This window comes from Neomonachus schauinslandi, chromosome 15 (genome assembly GCF_002201575.2).
Source record: "Neomonachus schauinslandi chromosome 15, ASM220157v2, whole genome shotgun sequence".
Lineage (NCBI taxonomy): Eukaryota > Metazoa > Chordata > Mammalia > Carnivora > Phocidae > Neomonachus > Neomonachus schauinslandi.
Window position 1 is genome coordinate 23,345,741 of NC_058417.1, and position 20,875 is coordinate 23,366,615.

The window sequence follows — 20,875 nt, forward strand, 5'->3', positions numbered from 1 at the left end:
TCTCTAATGAATGATGTTGAGTATCTTCTCATGTGGTTATTGGCCATTTGTATATCTTCTTTGCAGAAATGTTTATTGAAGTCTGCTGTCCATTTTGGAATTGAGTTTTTTGTTGTTGAATTGTAAGAGTTCTCTATATATTTTAGATATTAATCCCTTATCAGATGTATGATTTGCAAATATTTTCTTCCATTCCGTGGGCTCCCCTTTTACTCTGTGGATAGTGTTTCTTGATGTACAAATTTTTAAGGTTTTCATGGAGTCCAAGTTGTTTATTACTTTTTTTCTTTTTTAATGTTTGGTAGAATTCACCAGCAAAGCCATCAGGTCCAGGACTTTTCTTGTTGGAAGATTTTGATTACTGACTAAATATCTGTGGCTATATGACAAGTCTTCCCATGTTCTTCTTTTCAAAATTATTTTAACTATTCTAGTTCTTTTATCTTTCCATATAAGTTTTAGAATAATGTCTATATCTATGAAAAGTCTTACTGGACTTTTGATAGGAATTATTAATTACCTTTTTATCAATTTGGGGGAAATTGACATCTTTAATATGTGAATTCTTGCAGTATATGAGCATGATATGTCTCTCCATTTATTTAGGTCTTTGATTTCTGTCATCCACATTGTATAGTTTTCAGCATATAAGTTCTTTAAATGTTTTGTTAGATTTACGTCTAGGCATTTCATTCTTTTGAGTAATTGTAAATGGCATTGTAGTTTTTATTTCAGTGTCCTGTTCATTGCTAGTATATAGAAATGATTGATCTGGGTATGTTTGTTTTGTAACCTGCAACTTTGGTGAACTCACTTATTCTAGGAATTTTTTTGTAGATTCCTCAGGATTTTCTTTGAAGATATTCATATCCTTTTATCGAATTTTAACATACCATATTTGCTTCATATTTTTAAAAGAATTGAACAAAACAGTTACAATTCCATTCTTCTACTTCCCCAGAGTTGGTTATCACTATCAAGAATTCAGTGCTTATTGTTTTCATATGTATTCTTATACTTCTACTATTAGGAGGAGTGTCTCCTCCTAAACTTTGGTTTGTCTTTTAATTTTGGTGGTGGTGTCCTGTGTTGTAAAAGTTAAGTCAGATGGATAAATAATTTCTTTCATGGTTTTGAGTTTTGTGTCTCAGACATAGTCCTACTCTGAGATCATAATATTATTCTCCTATATTTTCTTATTAAACCTATCTGGAATTGTTCTTTGGTATCAGTGTGAGTCTAAAGTTCTAATTTTATTATTTTCCATTTGAGTAGCCAGTTGTCTCCAAATCATTTATCAATATCTGATTCTTTACTCATTGATTTCTAAGATTACTCCTATACTATCCAATTTCTTTATATGCTTTGGATTAGTTTCTGAGCTCTTCTATTTATCCCATTGCTATTTCTGTCTATCCTTGCATCAATAACTATCTTAGTCTCCTAATTTTTCTAGCCTAAGCTAAGCCTTGATATCTGCTAGTGTGATCTTCTTAGTTCTTCTTTTAAAGAATTTTAGCCCTTCATGGTTCTTTCCTCTTCAATATAAATTTTAAGATAAGCTTGTCAAATTCCACATAAAATCTGTTGGGATTTTGATTGAAATTGATATTTTTACTTTTTTAGTCTGTCATCTCTCTCCAGTTACTCAAATCTTTAGTAGCCTTCAGTATTCTTCATCTAGGGAGTGAACTTCTTTATCTTTAGTGTTTTTAGCAGTTTATTGGATATATCTCAGATTTCTGAGTTATTTCTTTTGTCATGTCATCCACCCAGTATATAACTAAAGATTAGTATTTTTTAACCTTTTGGTGTATCTAGATTTCAAAAGAATGTATTAAAAAACTAAAAATGTATAAACTAACCTTTCAGTAGTCGGAGAAAGACAAAATATCATTTACAAATTTGATTCTTCTTGAAGAACAGAATTTTGTGAATAGGAAGGCAATGTGCATAATAATGCCTTTCCTTCTTTCATTCTTTGTTATTTTTTGTGGAATATCTGGTCTTTTGACCTATATGAGTTGAGTGGGTTTTTTTGCATTTTATGTGCCTTGGGTAAACTAAATCAATTTAAAAAGGAACTTAATCCCTCACCACAAGAAAGAAATGGTGATTATGTGACATGATGGAGGTGTTAGTTAATGCTGTGTTGGTCATCATTTTGCAGTATGTAAGTGTATCACATCAGCAAGTTGCATACCTTAAAATTACACAGTGGTATGTCAGCTATATCTCAGTAAAGCTGTAAAAAAATAGGAACTCGATTAAGTAAGTTATTATATTTAAATAGAGCTGGAAAAAAATAAATGTAATCCTAGGACTACAGTGCTAATTTTTAGCAGCAAGAGAACCACACTATGACTAAAAGTAAGTATACATTGCCACCCCCACCCAAGATTTAGAATAGAAAGTGTTAGTAATTAAGCAATATGAATTATTTGTCATTCCCTTTGTAAGGTCCTAAAACTCATAAGCCTTCCAAGCTGCTACTATTCATTAAGCAGGTATATGACTGAGCATATGAATAGACACACAACAGAACACATTAAAATTGTTTTTAAGTCTAAATCTGTGGTAGTTGTTGGTAATTGGAGAGGCAGCATGGCCTAATGGTAGAGAACATGGACTTTGGAACCAGACGCTGCCTGGTTCTAATACTGGCTCTGCCACTTACCAGCAATAAGTAAGGTAGGTAAATATCTTGTACTTCAATTTCCTCATCTGTAAAATGAGAATAGTAGTAATTATTATTATTAGTTATTATTATTAATGTTATAATAGTAATGGATCTTCGTCTTGTTAAAAAAACAAACTTCATTAAAAATGCATTGCTGAGGGGCACCTGGCTGGCTCAGTCAGTGGAGCATGTGACTTGATCTCGGGGTTGTGAGTTCCAGCCTCTTAGGTATAGAGATTACTTAAAAGTAAAGAATCTTTAAAAAGAAAAAAAAGTGATAAAAATCTGAGTATATTAATTCCCATAGTGTGAATCTAATCTTTACCTTAAAGTAATTTAAACTTGGTAGTTTACATTAACCAAGTTTGTATAAGGTTAGGGGAGTTAAGTTTTATTACAAACACATCCTTCATCCTCTATAACTGAAAGTAGCAATCCTGGAATAATGGACTAGGCAGTTTGAGCGACTGAAGTAGCTGGATGCATGTATTCAGGTTTTTGAAGGAAGAGAGAAGATAAAAGGTTTAGAAGAAGCAAGGAGGAATATTCCCCTTCTTTGCAGGAAACGTGGAAGAGAAGCAGCAGTCTCCAGATGAGAGAGCGCTTCCGGGGACAGCCAGGTTTCAGTTAGGGAACAGAAGGGAAGCCTTTCAGGAAGAAGGCTGAGGAGTAGAATTTCCACTCAGTGTAAATTAGCCATTATCATCATTATCAGTGTCCTCATCATCATTATTAACATTTTTGTGATTATCTATTGTGTAATACTATTCTTACTTCTGGATGCTTGAATAAACTTTATACTGTGGTATTGCTATGTCATTTATTGCTGATTAAATACATTTTACTTTCTGTAAAAGTTTGGATATCAGGTCTGTGATTATAAACATCAAAATATTCATTATCCTATCATACTTATTGGAAAAGCATGTTTAATCTCATTTTTGGAATAACTACCATATGCCAGGCTCTAATCTGTTGCTGGAAATACAAAGACATGTAAGATCTTTTCAAAGAGTATGGGTCAGTGAGCTCACCAGAATATACCCCGTGTGTGCTTCCATGCACACATGCCTTCAGACTGTTAGTAGTGGTCACCTCTAAGACAAGGAAATGAAAGAGGTGAGATAGTAAGGGGAGATTTCCATTTTTAGCCTATATTTTTTTACTCTATTATTTAAAAAAATCATCATATAGTTCATTAATATATTAATTAAGAATTTATGGAAGTCATATTTTTTCTTTGTAGCAATTAAGAGGAGGAATTGTGGGGCGCCTGGGTGGCTCAGTTGGTTAAGTGGCTGCCTTCGGCTCGGGTTATGATCCTGGAGTCCCGGGATCGAGTCCTGCATCGGGCTTTCTGCTCAGAGGGGAGTCTGCTTCTCCCTCTGACCCTCCCCCCTTTTGTGCTCTCTCTCTCTCTCTCTCAAATAAATAAATAAAATCTTTTTTAAAAATTTAAAAAATAATAAAAGGAATTTTGTTTTTTAAGCCTTTGTTTCTTTCAGGCAGGGATACCAATGGGACCAATGCCTTACCTGGGACAAACACCTTTCCTGGGAATGCATCCTCCGGGCCCACAGTATACTCCAGACATGCAGAAGCAGTTTGCTGAAGAGCAGCAGTAAGAGACCTCAGGAGTCAAGCATAAAGACGCATGATAGCTGCTATTTTAAGAACGGTCAAATGTTCTTTAATGCAGATTTGAAGCCAGTACAGTCGTGTCGCCTTTAAGATACTTGCAATACATTATTATATATGTTTTAAGCAAGAATGGACCTTACGGATCCTCTAATTCAACCCTGTAATTTTACATTTAGGGAAAGTGCGGTTCAGAGGATGAAGTGACTTGTCAGTCCAGGTCACACAGTTACTAGCAAAGCCTGGACCCAAATGTAGGCCTCCTGATGCCCCAAGCGTTGCTCTTTCTCCGGTACAACACTGCCTTCCCAAGTCAGAGTTTCCTTTTTGTCTACCTTTGTCTGTTTTTGGAGATTATTTTTGAATGCAAAAGATTGTCTCTTTCTCTTGCAAATTAGACAAGAAATAAATTCATGTGTATAATTTAGGTAAATCTTTTTTTGGACTCATTTCATATATTTCGAAATTAACGTAATGAGGAAATGGTATTGTCATAAGGAATTAGATCTAATTAGCAGTGAGGTTTTTAGTTCTAGAAATGTAAGGTGATATTGCTAAAACTATTAGAAGTATGAATATAACACAGTTGACTCATTTCATTTATTTTGGAATTAAGATAATGGGGAAATAGTATTGTCATAAAAAATCAGATCTAATTAGCAGTGAGGTTTTTAGTTCTAGAAGTGTAAGGTGATATTGCTGAAACTATTAGAAGTGTGAATATAACACAGTTTATAATCTCTGAAGCTCGTTCTTTACTAGATTGTTTTTCCTTCAGAAAACGATTTGAACAGCAACAGAAGCTCTTAGAAGAAGAAAGAAAAAGACGCCAGTTTGAAGAGCAGAAGCAAAAGCTCAGACTTCTGAGTAGTGTGAAACCTAAGGTAATATATTCCACCACCACAGCCCACATACACCCTGCATATGCCTCTCACTCATTCAGTGAATTCTGTCACTTGGGCACTAGCCCAAGCTCAGGCTGTGGTTGATTCATTTGGGTCTGAGTCTAAAAGTGAAGAATTCTTGTTTTCCTGTAAGACACTGTGTTATTGAACGGAATGAGATATCAACCGTCATCTTTTCAACTCTTTTTTTACTACCATTGGTATGTTTGTGATCTTTTCTTGGGAAGATTAATAATTGATTTTAATACTAATTAATATAGGATACTTAATATCATTTGTTTCCTGAAGTATTTATAAATGAACCCTTTAATATTTTTGTGTTTTATAGAGTGTCATTTTATGCCTTTGGTATATGTATATACTTATCAGTGTTTTTCTGACTTAGAGAATTCCCTATCCGAAGTATGTGGTAAAAATACTGAAAACAGACCAGTATCTATACTTTTAATTTGGGAGGATCTAGGATGAAGTAAGCCATAAATGAAGATATATCCATATATCTGTTGTCTCTTAGACGGGAGAGAAGAGTAGAGATGATGCTTTGGAAGCCATAAAAGGAAACTTGGATGGATTTTCCAGAGATGCTAAGATGCACCCTACTCCAGCATCACACCCTAAGAAACCAGGTAATTTTAATTTAAAATTTTTCTTTCATTGGAAGGTGATTTCCTGTGTGTTTAATTGACCATTACGTGTGTGTGTGTGTGACCATTACGTGTGTGTGTGTGTGTGTGTGTGTGTGTGTGGAGAGTCAGTGCTCATTTCATCCTTCAAGCTGAGTAAAGATTTGGATGTTTTAAAATTTATAAGGGGTTAAGAATAACATTTCATTAATAGATGAAGAGTTGTTGAATCATTCAGCCAACCAAGTACTCTTTTCTGCTGGCATATATTACGTTGATAAATTTTATCTTAGACTCTTGTATTGTAGTACCTTTTATAGGTGATATCAGTAGGGAATAATCTAATATTGGCACAGTTACCAGTTCTTGACTTTCTGGGACAGCTTTAACTCTGGCCTATTAAATTCGCTTGTTAGATTATATACTCAGATTCTCATTCCAAATGTTCCCCAAAGTAAAATATGTAGCAAGCTTGCAAAGAGAATGGATATAGCCGTCAGATTGAGTTCAGAAAGGAAAAACATAAATAAAAATGAAAATTATAAGCTAAATAACCACTCAGGAAGTAATTGAAAAATAGATATTGGAATGCTTGGAACTGGACCCTGCGTGGAACTTAGAAGAAGAAGGCAGAGATGAATGGTCATTGTTAGGGCAAACACTGTTCTGTCCATATAATGCCCTTTTTGGACAACTAGGTGTAGTTTAACAATCTCATTGTTAATAAATTGTTTTGATGTTTAAGTGGTCTCATGAATTCAGTCAACATGCATGCAGTTAGCTGTTTCTAGTTACTGCTTTATACTTATCCAAAAAAAGATTTTTTAAAGCAAGCCCAAGAAGTTTCCAGAGTTTCTCCAGTTAGGGACTTATACCTAGGCCTAAAGTACATAAAAAGAGTTTTCAGCCTTTTACCCACCAAAGGCATCTATTAATCCCCCTGCCCCCACTGACTGTTTACCTTAAAATGTGGGATATACAGACTATCACATAATTTTATACTTCTTCTTAATCATGTATATCACTGTGAGAGTTTATAAACCAAATATATATAACACATAGATTAACGTAATTCTAGTCAAATGCAAAGAAACATTGGTTTAGCATTTGCAGCCTTATTGCTGGTAAATATTTAGGGTCCATTTAAAAAATACTCATAGTAGCCCTCAGTTTTCCATTATTACTATTTTCTACCAGTGCTGGTCTGAGAACCCAAATTGAGAACTTAAATTCACACCCTCGTAACCATTTTTAGGAGGGGTGGGAATTCACTGGGTCATGGCTTTTTTTTTTTTTTTTTTTAACAAAATTAATTAAGACCGTAGTCTTGGATATTCATTTTACATCTTTCATAAAACCTGGAAGCATTGAAGATTCTATTTTATGAATCCAAAGGAGAAGTGTCCAAAAGAGAAGCATGTGGTGTCCCCATTTTTCAGATGAGAGCCTTTTTTAAAAAGACTGCTCCTGTGGCATTAGACTTTAGTAAATGTTAAAGCAATTTAAAGTAGTTAAAAATGTGAAGAAGGTTTACATGTAGAAAACCCTAAAGACCACCAAAAAAATATTAGAACTAGTAAATGAATTCAGTGAAGTTATAGAGTACAAAGTCAATATGTAAAAATCTGTTGCACTTCTATACACTAACAGCAAACTATCAGAAAAAGAAATTAAGAAAACAGTTTCATTTACACTTGCATCAAATAGAATAAAAGACCTAGGAATAAATGTAACCAAGATGAAAGACCTGTATACTAAAAACTTTAAGACATCGATGAAAGTAATTGAAGAAGACACACACAAAAAAGGAAAGATTCTTTGTGCTCATGGATTGAAAAAATGAGTATTGTTAAAATGTCCATGTTACCCAAAGCAATCTACAGATTTCAGTGCAATTCCTATCAAAATTCCAGTGGCATTTTTTCACAGAAATAGAACAATCCTAAAATTTATATAGAACCACAAAAGACCTCAAATAGCCAAAGCAGTCTTAAGAAAGAAGACTAATCATGACGTACCTTGATTTCAAAGTATATCACAAAGCTGTAGTAATCAAAACAATATGATACTGGCATTGGAACAGAACAGAGAGCCCAGAAATAAATCCAAACACATCTGGTCAATTTATGACAAAGGAAGCAAGAATACACAATGGGGAAAGGACAGTCTGTTCAATAAATGGTGTTGGGAAAACTGAACAGCCACATGCAAAAGAATGAAACTAGATTACTATCTTATACCATACACAAAAATTAATTCAAAATGGATTAAAGACTTGAATGTAAGACCTGAAACCATAAAACCCTTAGAAGAAAACATAGGTGGTAAGCTTTTGACATTGGTTTTGGCAATGATTTTTTTGGATCTGATTCCAAAATCAGAGGCAACAAAAGCAAAAATAAAGAAGTGGAACAACATCACACTAAAAAGTTTCTGCATAGCAGAGGAAACCATCGACAAAATAAAAAGGCAACCAACTGAATGGGAGAAAATATTTGCAAATCATATATCCATAAGGGCTGATATCCAAAGTAGACAAAGAACTCCTACAACTCAATAGCAAAAAAAAAAAAAATCTGGTGAAAAAAATGGGCAGAGGATCTGAATAGACATTTTGACAGAGAAGACATACAGATGGTCAACAGGCACATGAAAAGATGCTCAGCATCACTAATCTTTAGGGAAATGCAAATCGCATTGCAAACTACAATGAGATACCACCTCATACTAGAATTACTGTCACCAAAAAGACAAATGACTGTCACCAAAAAGACAAACAGTAAGTATTGGCAAGGATGTGGAGAAAAGAGAACCCTTGTGCATTGTTGGTGGGAATGTAGGTTGGTGCAGCCACTGTGGAAAACAGTGTGAAGGTTCCTCAAAAAATTAAAAATAGAGCTACCATATGATCCAGCAGTTCCACTACTGGGTATTTATCCAAAGAAAATAAGAACACTAACTCAAAAAAATATATACACCCCATATTCATTGTAGCATTATTTACAATAGCCAAGGTATGGAAGCAACCTAAGTGTACATTGATGGATGAATTGGTAAAGAAGATACGGTGTGTGTATACAACAGAATACTACTCAGCCATAAAAAAGAATGGAATCTTGCCATTGGCAACAGTGTGGATGGATCTTGAGGGTATTAGGCTAAGTGAAATAAGTCAGAGAAAGACAAACACCATATGATTTTACTTGTATGTGGAATCTGAAAAACAAAACGAAAGGAAGGAGAACAGAACGGTAGTTGACAGAGGAAAGTAGGGGGTGGGAGGTGGGTGAAATGGGTGAAGGAGCTCAAGAGGCTCAAACTTCCAGTTATGAATAAGTCATGGGGTTGTAATGTACAGCATGAGGACTATAGTCAGTAATTTTGTAGTGCATATTTGAAAGTTAGTTTAAAGTTCTCATTATGAGAGAAAAAATTTTTTTTGTAACTTTGTATGGTAACAAATGGTAATGAGACTTACTGTGGTGATCATCTCACAGTGTATATACTATTATCAAATCACTGTGTTGTACACCTGAAGCTATGTGTGTTAGCCATACCTCAACAACAGCAACAAAGGCAGATTGAGAGGCACATGGTCCAGTTTGAAGCTGGCTGCGGACGATGGAGGGACAGAGATGGAGATAGTCAGGGATGATGTTGCCTTTATCTGTGTATCTGTGTGTGACTGTAGTTTTTAAAAGTTGATTTATTTAAAATAAATTTTGTGGATTTTGAGAAAAGAATGTGAAGAAGCAAAAATAATATTATTAAATGAAGTCCCTATAGAGAAGGCTTATTACATAAGTAAATCTCACATTTAACAGTAAAGAGCTGCAATGATGTTTATAGACTTTAGAGCCAAAGATCTTTTAAACATAGTCCTCAGTCAGGGTTTACTTTCTTAAATTGTTGAGTTGTTTGACTTAGCACTTTATGGTGTCCCAATTTTGATGCTTTTTGCAGTACCACCTTGGTATTTGGTTTAATGTTCTTTTGTAATTTTCATTCTTCAAGTGGTAGCTTTACTGATGTGAACTATGTATGTAAAGTATATGGATTAGGCATGATATATTGAAAATGACAAGTATGTATCATGCATTGTTTCTAACTGGCATAATGAAATTTAATCATCAGAGTACGTATCTGTCCAAAATGTATTCAGCAGCATGGAGGTAGGTTTTCTAATATGTGGTACATACTGGTTTGAGAGGATATAATCCAAACATGATGTGGGTGTCAAAAGTAATCACCACTTTGATGTAAATTATTAGTGGTCTCAGGGAAAAAAACTGGTATGAACCTAATAAAAGAAGGAAGGAAATTTTGAGTTTAAATTTTCTTGTTTTTGAACAAAATGTAAAATAACCATAAAACTGCTTTTTGAAAAGAGAGGAATTGTGTGTAAATAGACATCAAAGTGTTTTTCATTCATTTCATAATTCCATTGGACTCTCATTGCATGTTAGTTCTTGTTCACCTCTGCTATTCATGTTTCAGTATACTCTTTTGGAATTGCACTACATCTTAATTTCTTTTTTCCTTGCTGATTTTCATTTCTGAGTGTTTCATTGCCATTTTCCATTTTGCAGATTATTCCACATCATCTCATTCTACTAAAACTGTCTCCCCATCATCTGCCTTTCTTGATGAAGAAGAATTCAGTGACTTTATGCAGGGGCCTGTTGAAGTGCCCACATGTGGTCCTTCTTCCACTTCCCAGCCTTTTCAGTCTTTCCATCCCACCACCCCACTTGGCCAGTTGCATACACAGAAGGCTGGAGCACAGCCTCTCCCTCCAGGTCAGATTCCAGTGTCTTTTGCCTTACATGGTGTCCCTGGGCAAATTCCTTCTTTCTCTACTGCTGCAGCCTCATCCAATGTACAGAAAGCAGGTAACTCCTAGAATATTAATGAAAGCATTCATAAGATAATCTTGGATAATTTATTTCTTTTATATAAGTAGAATAATACACTGTTGTTGGTAAAGAAACATGTACCTGAATATATGAGTACTGTTGAAATTCACCCAAATAAGAATCTAGATTTTTTAATTCTGGGGGCCTCACATTCCAGAAAAATGATTTAAAACTTTTGCTCGTAAATTAGGAGCTATTTAAACCACCTTCGAACTTTAAAAACAAACTGATTTCTACAGAGTACTCTTGTTTGAGAAAATCACCAATATTTTGTTCAGAGTAATGAATCAAGAAAAGCTGCTTTAGAAAGTGCTCTCTCTGGTTCAGTGGTAGAGCACTTGGGGGGCAGAAGCCCGGGTTCTCCATTTATTGTCAGTGTGTCCTTGGACAAATCTTTAAACTGTACCTTAGTTTAGCACTTGTGAAAAGATGGGAGGGGGGACAGTTACACCTTCATTCTTGAGACATATATCCTAGCAAACATATACTTAGTCCAAACTTCCCCAGTTGGCAGATGTAGAAACAAACCCAGAGATAACTTTACTGGCCAAGGGCCTCCCCAGCAGTGAGTAGAAGTGTCTCTATCTTGTGGAGGTCGTCAGAGTCCTAAGGTAGCACTCCTTCCACTATACCATTCTACCTGCTGGCTCATAGAATTCTTGAGAACCAAAGTAGGTAATGATGTTTAAGTTCTCTAAAACCTCTAAAGTCTTTCAGGTCCTATACAAGTGTGTAGTGACTGGATTATTTCAAAATTTACGTTATGTGTGGCAGGGCCTACCCTTGAGAATCTGGGGATGGAAATGGATAATTGAAAAAAAATCCGAAATTTGCAATTTTATACAAATAACCCTTCATGCTGTTTGTTTAGGCCCTTCCTTGGAGGAGAAGCTCCTAGTATCTTGTGATATAAGTACGTCTGGGCAGGAACAAATTAAATTAAATACTTCTGAAGTTGGGCACAAAGCCCTAGGCCCAGGTTCCAGTAAGAACCATCCCAGTTTAACGACCAAAAACGGGGGTGCTGTAGATGGACGTGTAAGTGGTACCACCACTGCAGAGGCAGAAAAGACTTCAGACCAAAACCTGTCCATTGAAGAGAGTGGTGAGCTCATGAAATACTCAGCAAAAAGTTTATTTAACCAAATGTCGCTCAAATGCTAACACCTTAAGCATTAATCTTCAAATGAATGCTGCTTCATTTTGCTAATCAGTGTTTTGCTTAAAATATTGTTAATGCATTCCTTTCTCCAATTAACCCCTACGATTTTGCTCTGAATTCTTTCAGCACAGTTATTCCTTTTAAAAATTTCATAATAACCAGTTTTTTAAATCAAAATCATTCCTGATTTTAAATTTCTTTTCCTTTTATTTTATAAAAACTCTTTCTCCCCTCTTACACTTTCTGTTCTTCTATAAGGGTTGAAAGTTAAAATTTAACTGGAAAAGTCACCAATGAGAAATAGTTTTGTTTCTCTGAAATAAATCATACACACTGCTGCGTAAAAGATCCAAGTTTTAATAAACTCCGCTTGCAGAGATAAATTAGAATTTGCATGGCATAGGAGACAAACTTTTGGAGGATTTTTTCTGAACAAAATAAAAATTAAAAATCCTATACATTAAGGCAGCAGTGTTATATTCAGGTTAAAAAAAAAAATCAGACTTTGCAAAGTATTGTTAAAAGCTGCAAGGCAAGCTTGAGCCAATTACATTTTTTTTTACGTGTGTAATTTTTAAACCACTGGCTGTCATGTTTTCTCCTTTAATTTGTAGTATGTGAAATGATGCAAGCCTCATGTGATTCAGAATACTGATTTGGTACATTTTAGTTTCTTTCGCTTTCTCTTTAGGACATAGTTAATGTACAGAGTTGTTTAGAAACCAAATCTTTTAATCGTATTGGTGACTTTTTTTTAGTATCTTCAGCCAGCGCTCTTCTTATAAAAAAGGGTGACTCAGTGCAATTTCCCCATCATCTGCATGGACCATTATGTACATTAAATAATGTTTCTTATCTCCTAGGTGTGGGAGTATTTCCCTCACAGGATCCTGTTCAGCCCAGAATGCCTCCTTGGATTTACAATGAGAGTTTGGTTCCAGGTAAAAAAGCTGCTTTGTCCAGGATTCCCATCTGGATATTTCACTTTAAGTGTTGAAAACAGAATTGTGAATATCTACTGTTGTGGTTACAAAATACACAGAAGGAATTTTAACTTTTTTCTTGTTTATTTTTTTCTGAAAGAGTACAGAAAATTTTAAAGATCTGATATTTCTAAAGACAGCCTTATGTGTGAAATAGCTATATAAATGTGAGAGAAATGTTTTGCTTTAATGATTTATTGACCATCATAGACTTTTATTTCTAAAAGCTTTGCTTAGATTTATCATGCTTTAAAAGATACTGTTATTTCATAGATTATTAATAACCTCTCAAGAATAGTACTAATACGAGTGCCTGGGTGGCTCAGTTGGTTAAGCGTCTGCCTTCGGCTCAGGTCATGATCCTGGGGTCCTGGGATTGCGCCCCATGTCAGGCTCCCTGCTCAGTGGAGAGCCCGCTTCTCCCTCTCTGCTGGCTCCCCCTGCTTGTGCTCTCTCACTGTCTCTCAAATAAATATATAAAATCTTTAAAAAAAAAAAATAGTACTAATACATTTAATGTAATTTTCTGAACTCGTGGTGATTAATTTTTATATTTTAAAATATATTTGTTTTATGACATATAATATGTGAAGTAAAAGACCAAGTAGCATCTTTTTCAACATTGGAAGGTGGTGTTTACTTTTTACTTTATGTATATTATTACTGCTGAGCCAAAAAAATCCCTAAGGTGCATATTTTGTGATAGTATTCATTTGATACGAGGAAATACTCTGTTGAGCCATGGCTGATGTGCCCCCAGTAATGACTATTATAGCAGCATGTGTTAATCTTAATATATTGTAACATGTTCAGTTTGCTGTATTTTGCCAATCCCTGGAAAATTGTAGCTGAACTTCTTTTTGGGGTAAAACCAGTAATGTCTACTTGATATAATAATCATATACTCACCAATTGAAAGGCTAATTTCCCCAAATCCTATGGGACTTCAGTTGTACATAAAAATAATAGGTTTTCTTCCAAGTGCCCGTTAGTTTGCATCTTCTTACTCTCTGTCTTCAAGCCAAACAAACAAACAAAACCCAGATCTTGGGGCGCCTGGGTGGCTCCAGTCGTTAAGTGTCTGCCTTCGGCTCAGGTCATGATCCCAGGGTCCTGGGATTGAGCTCTGCATTGGGCTCCCTGCTCAGAGGGAAGCCTGCTTCCCCCTCTCCCACTTCCCCTGCATGTGTTCCCTGTCTCGCTGTGTCTCTCTCTGTCAAATCAATGAAAAAAAAAAAATCTTAAAAAAAAAAAAAACCCCAGATCTGATATATTTTGGAGTTCCTTCCATTTTCTGCCAGCTTGTATTTCTCCCTCCTTCCAAACATACATGCACACATAATTTCCTAGCCAAAATACGTGTTTTTATAGCCAGCCTACTAACCTATAATCCATATTCAAATCCTGGATGTAAATTTTTTGCTTTAAACATTTTTTTTTCTGTCTGCCTTAGCCCTACCCACTGTCATCCTCCAAAACTCGTCTAACTGGGGTTGCCAGATTTAGCAAATAAGCTTATATAACATCTATTCAATTTTGAATTTCAGATAAATAGTAAATAATTGTTTAGTATAAAAGTATGTCCCATGTGATATTAGCATCCTCTATTTTATATGGCAACCTCATCTCTAAGAGCCTTTCCCATTTGTCCTTCGGAAACCCCATTTGATTGTGGAAAAACTCCTCAGCAGTTCCTTCCTTTTTTCTGAAACATGTATTCTGCTTTATCAACTTGACTGAAAATTGCTTTCTCTGAAGGCTCTATTCCCATAGCACCTTACCCAGTACTATTTTTGCTCATAACCTCTAATTCACTGGGGGAGGAGACAGGTAGTATTGGGGTACAGTTCTCGCCTCCCTATTGCTATTTTCAAACTATTCCCACCATCATTACAACTTCTCTTTTAAAGTGCGAAGCATCTGTTTATACCACCTCCATCTTAGTATTGTTACTATCTTCTGAATTTTAAGACTTTCTCTGACCCTTAGCCCCAAATCTTTATCTTCAGGACCAAGTTCCAACCTGTCTTCTAAGCTGTAGACTCTGATTGTGTGTTGGAAATTTCCACCTGAATAACCTTTACAGCAATTCAAACGCTGACATGGCTTCAGTTCTGTTAAAGCAGTTTGACTTAAGATTATTCTTGTGTAAGCAACAATGACAACAAAAAAGAGCAATCACTTTTAATATGTTTATATTTGTAATCTGGTCTTTCCTTTGATAGATGCTTATAAGAAAATTTTAGAAATCACAGTGACTCCAACTGGAATAGATACTGCTAAACTTTATCCCATCCTGATGTCATCTGGACTTCCCAGGGAAACTCTTGGACAGATATGGGCCTTAGCTAATCGAACTACACCCGGCAAACTTACTAAGGAAGAACTTTATACTGTTCTCGCCATGATAGCAGTAACACAGGTAGACATTGTTTCTTAAGTTTGATCAAATAACTTTTCAATATAAATCCTATTGACTACAACCTTGTAGAACTCCTTGTACATTAAAATTTAGATTATTTTTAGGATACAGTACTTCAAAAATGTACAGTTTTATATGATGCACATACTAGTAAAATATTCTTTTGTTTAAAGACTGTTTAGTATATTAACATTCTCTGACCTAACTGTATCCTTTCTGAACTTGAAAGTTATTCAATAATAGATGAAATTACTCTTCTTGTTTTTGAAGTCCTTGTTTAAAATTCCTTAGATTTAAGTATTCTTGGTCTGGTAGCAATTTTTCTTATAATACAAAATCATTTTAAATGATTTGATTATAATGAATTAACCGAACTTGTCAGAGAGTACAGTGTCACCATTGAGCTGTGTTAACCATTTCTTTGCCTGATATTAGGTTTACATGGACCTTGTAAGTTATTTTCTTGTATCAAATTCATGAGTTTTGGGACTCAGTGTAGAAAGCTATCAGGACTACAGATTTTACATTTAGGTCTCCCTTTGCTGGATTTAGATTATATGTGGTTTTCAATCCCCTAAAATGTTTGCATTTTCCTTCTATTCTGTACAGAGGGGTGTTCCTGCCATGAGTCCTGATGCTTTAAACCAATTTCCAGCCGCTCCTATTCCAACTTTAAGTGGCTTTCCTATGACTTTGCCTACTGCGGTGAGTCAGCCAACTGGGATGTCTTCAGGCCCTGCAGGCTCCATACCCCTCAACCTCGGACAGCCAGTCATGGGCATTAACCTTGTTGGACCAGTTGGGGGAGCTGCAGCCCAGGCTTCCAGTGGCTTCATGCCAACTTACCCTGCAAATCAGGTAAGTGGAGCAGCTGTGCATATTCCAAATAATCCCTGAAAGTGAATCTAGCAGCTTTTTCCCCAAGGATGCAGAGAAGATTATTGTATTATGATGGACATTGGAGGTGAAAATTAAACAGTAGTAAAACAATACAAAATTTCATTTCTCATTATTTAAAAAAAATGAAGAAATTTCTTAAGTCTTAAGAGATTTGAATTTTGGCTAAAAGTTTATATAGTTCTTTATAGCATATATATTTTAAACATCAAGCTTAATGAGGTTGAATTCCTAGACTGTGTCTTTTGGAAAGGCTACTAAACCTGAAATTCAAATGCTTCCATTTATTTTTCACTTCTCAGACTAGCAAAAAGTTTAGAAAACAATAGTGTCAGGGAAAATGTAGGGAAAATGGTTTGCTGGTACAGCCTTCTTAGAAGGCAGGTTTGGGGGCGCCTGGGTGGCTCAGTTGGTTAAGCGACTGCCTTCGGCTCAGGTCATGATCCTGGAGTCCCGGGATCGAGTCCCGCATCGGGCTCCCTGCTCGGCAGGGAGTCTGCTCCTCCCTCTCATGCTCTCTGTCTCTCATTCTCTCTGTCTCAAATAAATAAACAAAATCTTTAAAAAAAAATAAAAAAAAAAAAAAAAAAAAAAAAGAAGGCAGGTTTGGCAGTAGCTGCCCAAATTCTAAATGTCTGTATATTCTGACCTAGCAGTCACACTATTAGGAATCTATCCCATAGAAATAGTAACTCAGATTAACAAAAATATGCAAGGATATTTGTTATAGCATTGTTTATTAGAGTAAAAAGTTAGAAATAGCTAAATGTCCCTCAGAAGAAGGAAGGTAAATAAGTTTTGCTTCATCTATATAGTGGTAAACTATTTGATCATTAAAATGAAGGAACTACTACATGTACAACATGGAAGAGATGTCCACATTATATTTATAATTACATCTTTTTTTTAAAGTGCAGAACAACATAGTATAAGCTCATTTTTCTATAAAACAAATGAACTGTTCACAGTACTTACTTCCAGAGCATGTGATTAGGAGTCAGTGTTCATTGTTGACTTTATACATACACTAATGGATTATAACAAGCTTGTATCACTTTTGTAATTTATATCGTGTATAAAATGTTTTTTAAAGATGGCAGGTTCTCAGTAATAAATACGATTTAGCTGCTTTAAAATTGTGTAGATTAGTTCTTTAAACCAGTCTTTTACCATTTGTACAAGAGAGTATCTAAAAATACAAGACAGGGGGGCACCTAGGTGGCTCAGTTGGTTAAGTGGCTGCCTTCGGCTCAGGTCATGATCCTGGAGTCCTGGGATCGAGTCTCACATCGGGCTTCCTGCTTGGCGGGGAGTCTGCTTCTCTCTCTGACCCTCCCCCTCTTGTGCTCTCTCATTCTCTCTCAAATCAGTGGAATCTTCAAAAATAAATAGTAAATAAATAAAATAAAATAAAATAAAAATACAAGACAGGGGCACCTGGGTGGCTTAGTCGGTTCAGCTTCTGACTCTTGATTTTGGCTCAGGTCATGATTTCAGGCCGTGAGTTTGAGCCACGCATCAGGTTCCACACTGGGGGTGAAGTCTGCTTAAGATTCTCTCTCTCCCTCTCCCTGTGACCCTCCCACCGCCCCCCAAAATAAAAAAATACAAGACAGATTCTTGCCTTAGATACTTGAGTTGGTGTTATACCTAAAGTGTGTTCTTCTAAAATTAGATAGTCATGCCTACATAATTTAGGTACCTAAACTGGGAGATTTAAAAGGTAGTTTTTGAGTTTGACAGTTGTAAATTTGTTACTTACTTTTTTATCAATTCTCTCTCTCTCTTTAAATGTCCTCTATACACCTAGGTGGTAAAACCAGAAGAAGATGACTTCCAGGATTTTCAAGATGCTTCTAAGTCAGGCTCCCTTGATGACTCATTCAGTGATTTCCAAGAGTTGCCTGCTTCTTCAAAAACAAGTAATTCCCAGCATGGAAACAGGTAGAAAAGGGTTGAATATAGTTAACATTGTGTTTAATAAATGAGAAAGAGGCATCCATTTATTTGTGGCTCCCTGCGCTCTCCCTTACCACCACCAACTCTGTCAGCTCTGCTTGGCGTGGAAAAAGGCTGTATGTGCTCTGGCCGCTGCCTGTTCTCTTGACCATTGCCCTTCCCCCACAGCTCATGCTCCACCCATGCCAGAACGACTCCAAACTGATCCTGCTCTTTCAGGCTTCTGACCTTTTACTTTCTTCAATCTGAAATTCTCTCTACAGTTCATTCTAGTTCTATTTCAAAAATCAGTTTAACATAGGAAGTTTTTAGGGGCGCCTGGGTGGCTCAGTCGTTAAGCATCTGCCTTCGGCTCAGGTCATGATCCCAGGGTCCTGGGATCGAGCCCTGCATCAGGCTCTCTGCTCAGTGGAGAGCCTGCTTCTCCCTCTCCCACTCCCCCTGCTTGTGTTTCCTCTCTCACTCTCTGTCAAATAAATAAATAAAATCTTTAAAAAAAAAAACAACATAGGAAGTTTTTACTAACCTCTCTGCATTAATTGCCGCCTCAAAGATGAGGGCCCTTCCCTTTTTACTGCCCTGGTGCCTTCTAGATATCTGTGCCCTGGTTACTGGTTTACCTGTTTCCCTTACTAGGCTGTTGTACCTGAAGACAGTCTTTCATGGCTGTATTTGTAGTACTTAACCATATTATGTAATTAATAAAGGATTACTGGATGAATGTGTTGCAGTATGAAGGTTGTAAACCAGATTCATCAAATTAGTGGTTTACTCCTCTGGGGAAAAAAAACTCTCAGTGGGTGAAACTTTAAGATGGTGGCCAGATCCAAGATATATGGGATATGAGCAATTTTGTGTGGCATTATCTCCACATAATAGTTTACTTTCATACATAGTCATACTTTGTAGACTTTTTTTTCAGTTCTGACTTGATTACTTCCATGCTTACATGAAAACATTTTGCTCATGTCTAAGAATCCACACTCATTGTTTATTTACTCACTGAAAAACATTTACGTACCACCTGCTGTATGCCAGACATTGGGGCAGGACTAGAACTACAAAGGCAGAAAACGCAGTTCCTGCTCTAAAGAAGCTTGGTGTTATCTGGGTATTTATGCTATCGGATAAAATTCTCTTAGAATTGGTCCTTCAGTCTTTGTGTGTGTGTACATGTATAATGAATTCCCTAGTTAATGATCTGTGTTCCATACTATGAGTTTATTTTAAAGGGATATTTGTTAAATGATGATATAAATGGCTAAGCCTAGGTGAGACTGCTTTGGGCAGCACTTTTTTTTTTTTTTTAAGTAGGCTCCACACTGGGAGCCCATCACGGGGCTTGAACTCATGACCCTGAGATTAAGACCTAAGCTGAGACCATGACTCAGACTCTTTTCTTTTTTCAAAGATTTTATCTATTTATTTGACAGAGAAAGCACAAGCAGGGGGAGCGGGAGAGGGAGAAGCAGGCTCCCCGCTGAGCAGGGAGCCCGATGCGGGGCTCGATCCCAGGACCCTGGGATCATGACTTGAGCCGAAGGCAGACTCTTAACCCTCTGAGCCACTCAGGCGCCCAGTGACTCAGACTCTTCACCGATGAACTACCCAGACGCCCCTTGGGTAGCATTTTTAAGCAAAAAATGGGCATTATTTGTTCAAGAAGATGAAAAGCCAAGTAAGGTGTTAAGTAGGCTGGAGTGGAGAGTATTGTTAGTCTGTGAAAAAAAAATCTCATTAGTTAAGGGCAGCACCAATGTGGGATGGCTTATGATTTGTGACTAATCTGTAAAGGGTTTTAGAGATAATAAGTGGCCTGAGGAAAGTGATCCCTGCTACTGTGTGGGTAAATTCAGCTGCCATAGTGATCCTGTGGTGAGCTGTGGAGAGGTGCTCTGGGTTTAGAGTCAGGCACTGAAAAGTGTGCGTCTGAGAAATTGGTCAGACGTGGTGTCGAACTGGATGTCAGAGGAGAAATAGCTAGCCCTTGAGTCGGCATGAAAGGGGATCTGGAAGTCAGCAGTGTTGTTCATTTATGCATTCACAAAATACTTAACTGTGAGCCGGGCACTGGGGAGCCTGGAACAGTAGACACCACAGACATGGGGTACCGATGCTAAAATAGTTCAAAAAGGATTAAGGTGTAGGGGTTTTGAGTTGGTTAGCTTCATTTTGCTTTTTAAGTGGCAGTATTTAGTGTGGTGTCTCTCTGATCAGACCCCAAATGTGGGGTGACAATAGGGTGGAAGCCGGTGGCGGCTCGTGGTGCAGGGCTGTGAAAGGATTCACCCCAGGCAGAACAAAGGAGATAGAAGTTGATTGAATACACCGCAAGGACAGCAAAGGAGAGACCATCTGCCACCAGGCAGTGGGTGTGGGCTGTTTTTAAAGGGGGATGATGGGGAAGTATGGCCACAGATGGAATTTTCCCTATTTGGTGGCGATGCCAAGTAGCCCACTGGTCTGTTAGGGCCTGTGGATATTTTGAGCAAGTGGACTGATGGCCCTGTCTGTATTCATCCAGGTGGTCGCTGTGAGCCCTTTTGCCTTAAGTTTCCGTGGCTCAAGCCTGTTGTCTAAAATGTCTCTACCTTTAGCAGGGTAAGCAACTAAGTAAAATCATCTATGACAGCCACATGGAGTGATTGTAAAACAAATGGATGCACTAGAGAATAAAGCAAAATACTTTT

The 20,875-nt window shown here is 36.7% G+C and overlaps 1 protein-coding gene across 7 annotated transcripts in view; it reads left to right on the forward strand.

Annotated features, from left to right (window-relative positions):
* The window catches only part of SYNRG (synergin gamma), a 77,716-nt gene that overhangs the window by 18,369 nt on the left and 38,472 nt on the right, over window positions 1–20,875 (forward strand). For 5 of the 7 annotated variants that reach the window (XM_044921487.1, XM_044921488.1, XM_021704080.1 and 2 more), the window contains exons 4-10: window positions 4,186–4,301; window positions 5,097–5,202; window positions 5,738–5,849; window positions 12,788–12,865; window positions 15,133–15,329; window positions 15,939–16,187; window positions 18,037–18,170. In XM_044921487.1, coding sequence (XP_044777422.1) covers window positions 4,186–4,301; window positions 5,097–5,202; window positions 5,738–5,849; window positions 12,788–12,865; window positions 15,133–15,329; window positions 15,939–16,187; window positions 18,037–18,170 — 992 coding nt within the window. Of the gene's footprint in view, window positions 1–4,185; window positions 4,302–5,096; window positions 5,203–5,737; window positions 5,850–11,633; window positions 11,868–12,787; window positions 12,866–15,132; window positions 15,330–15,938; window positions 16,188–18,036; window positions 18,171–20,875 lie in introns of all 7 variants that reach the window. The other 2 variants (XM_021704079.1, XM_044921489.1) reach the window with 2 other exon arrangements.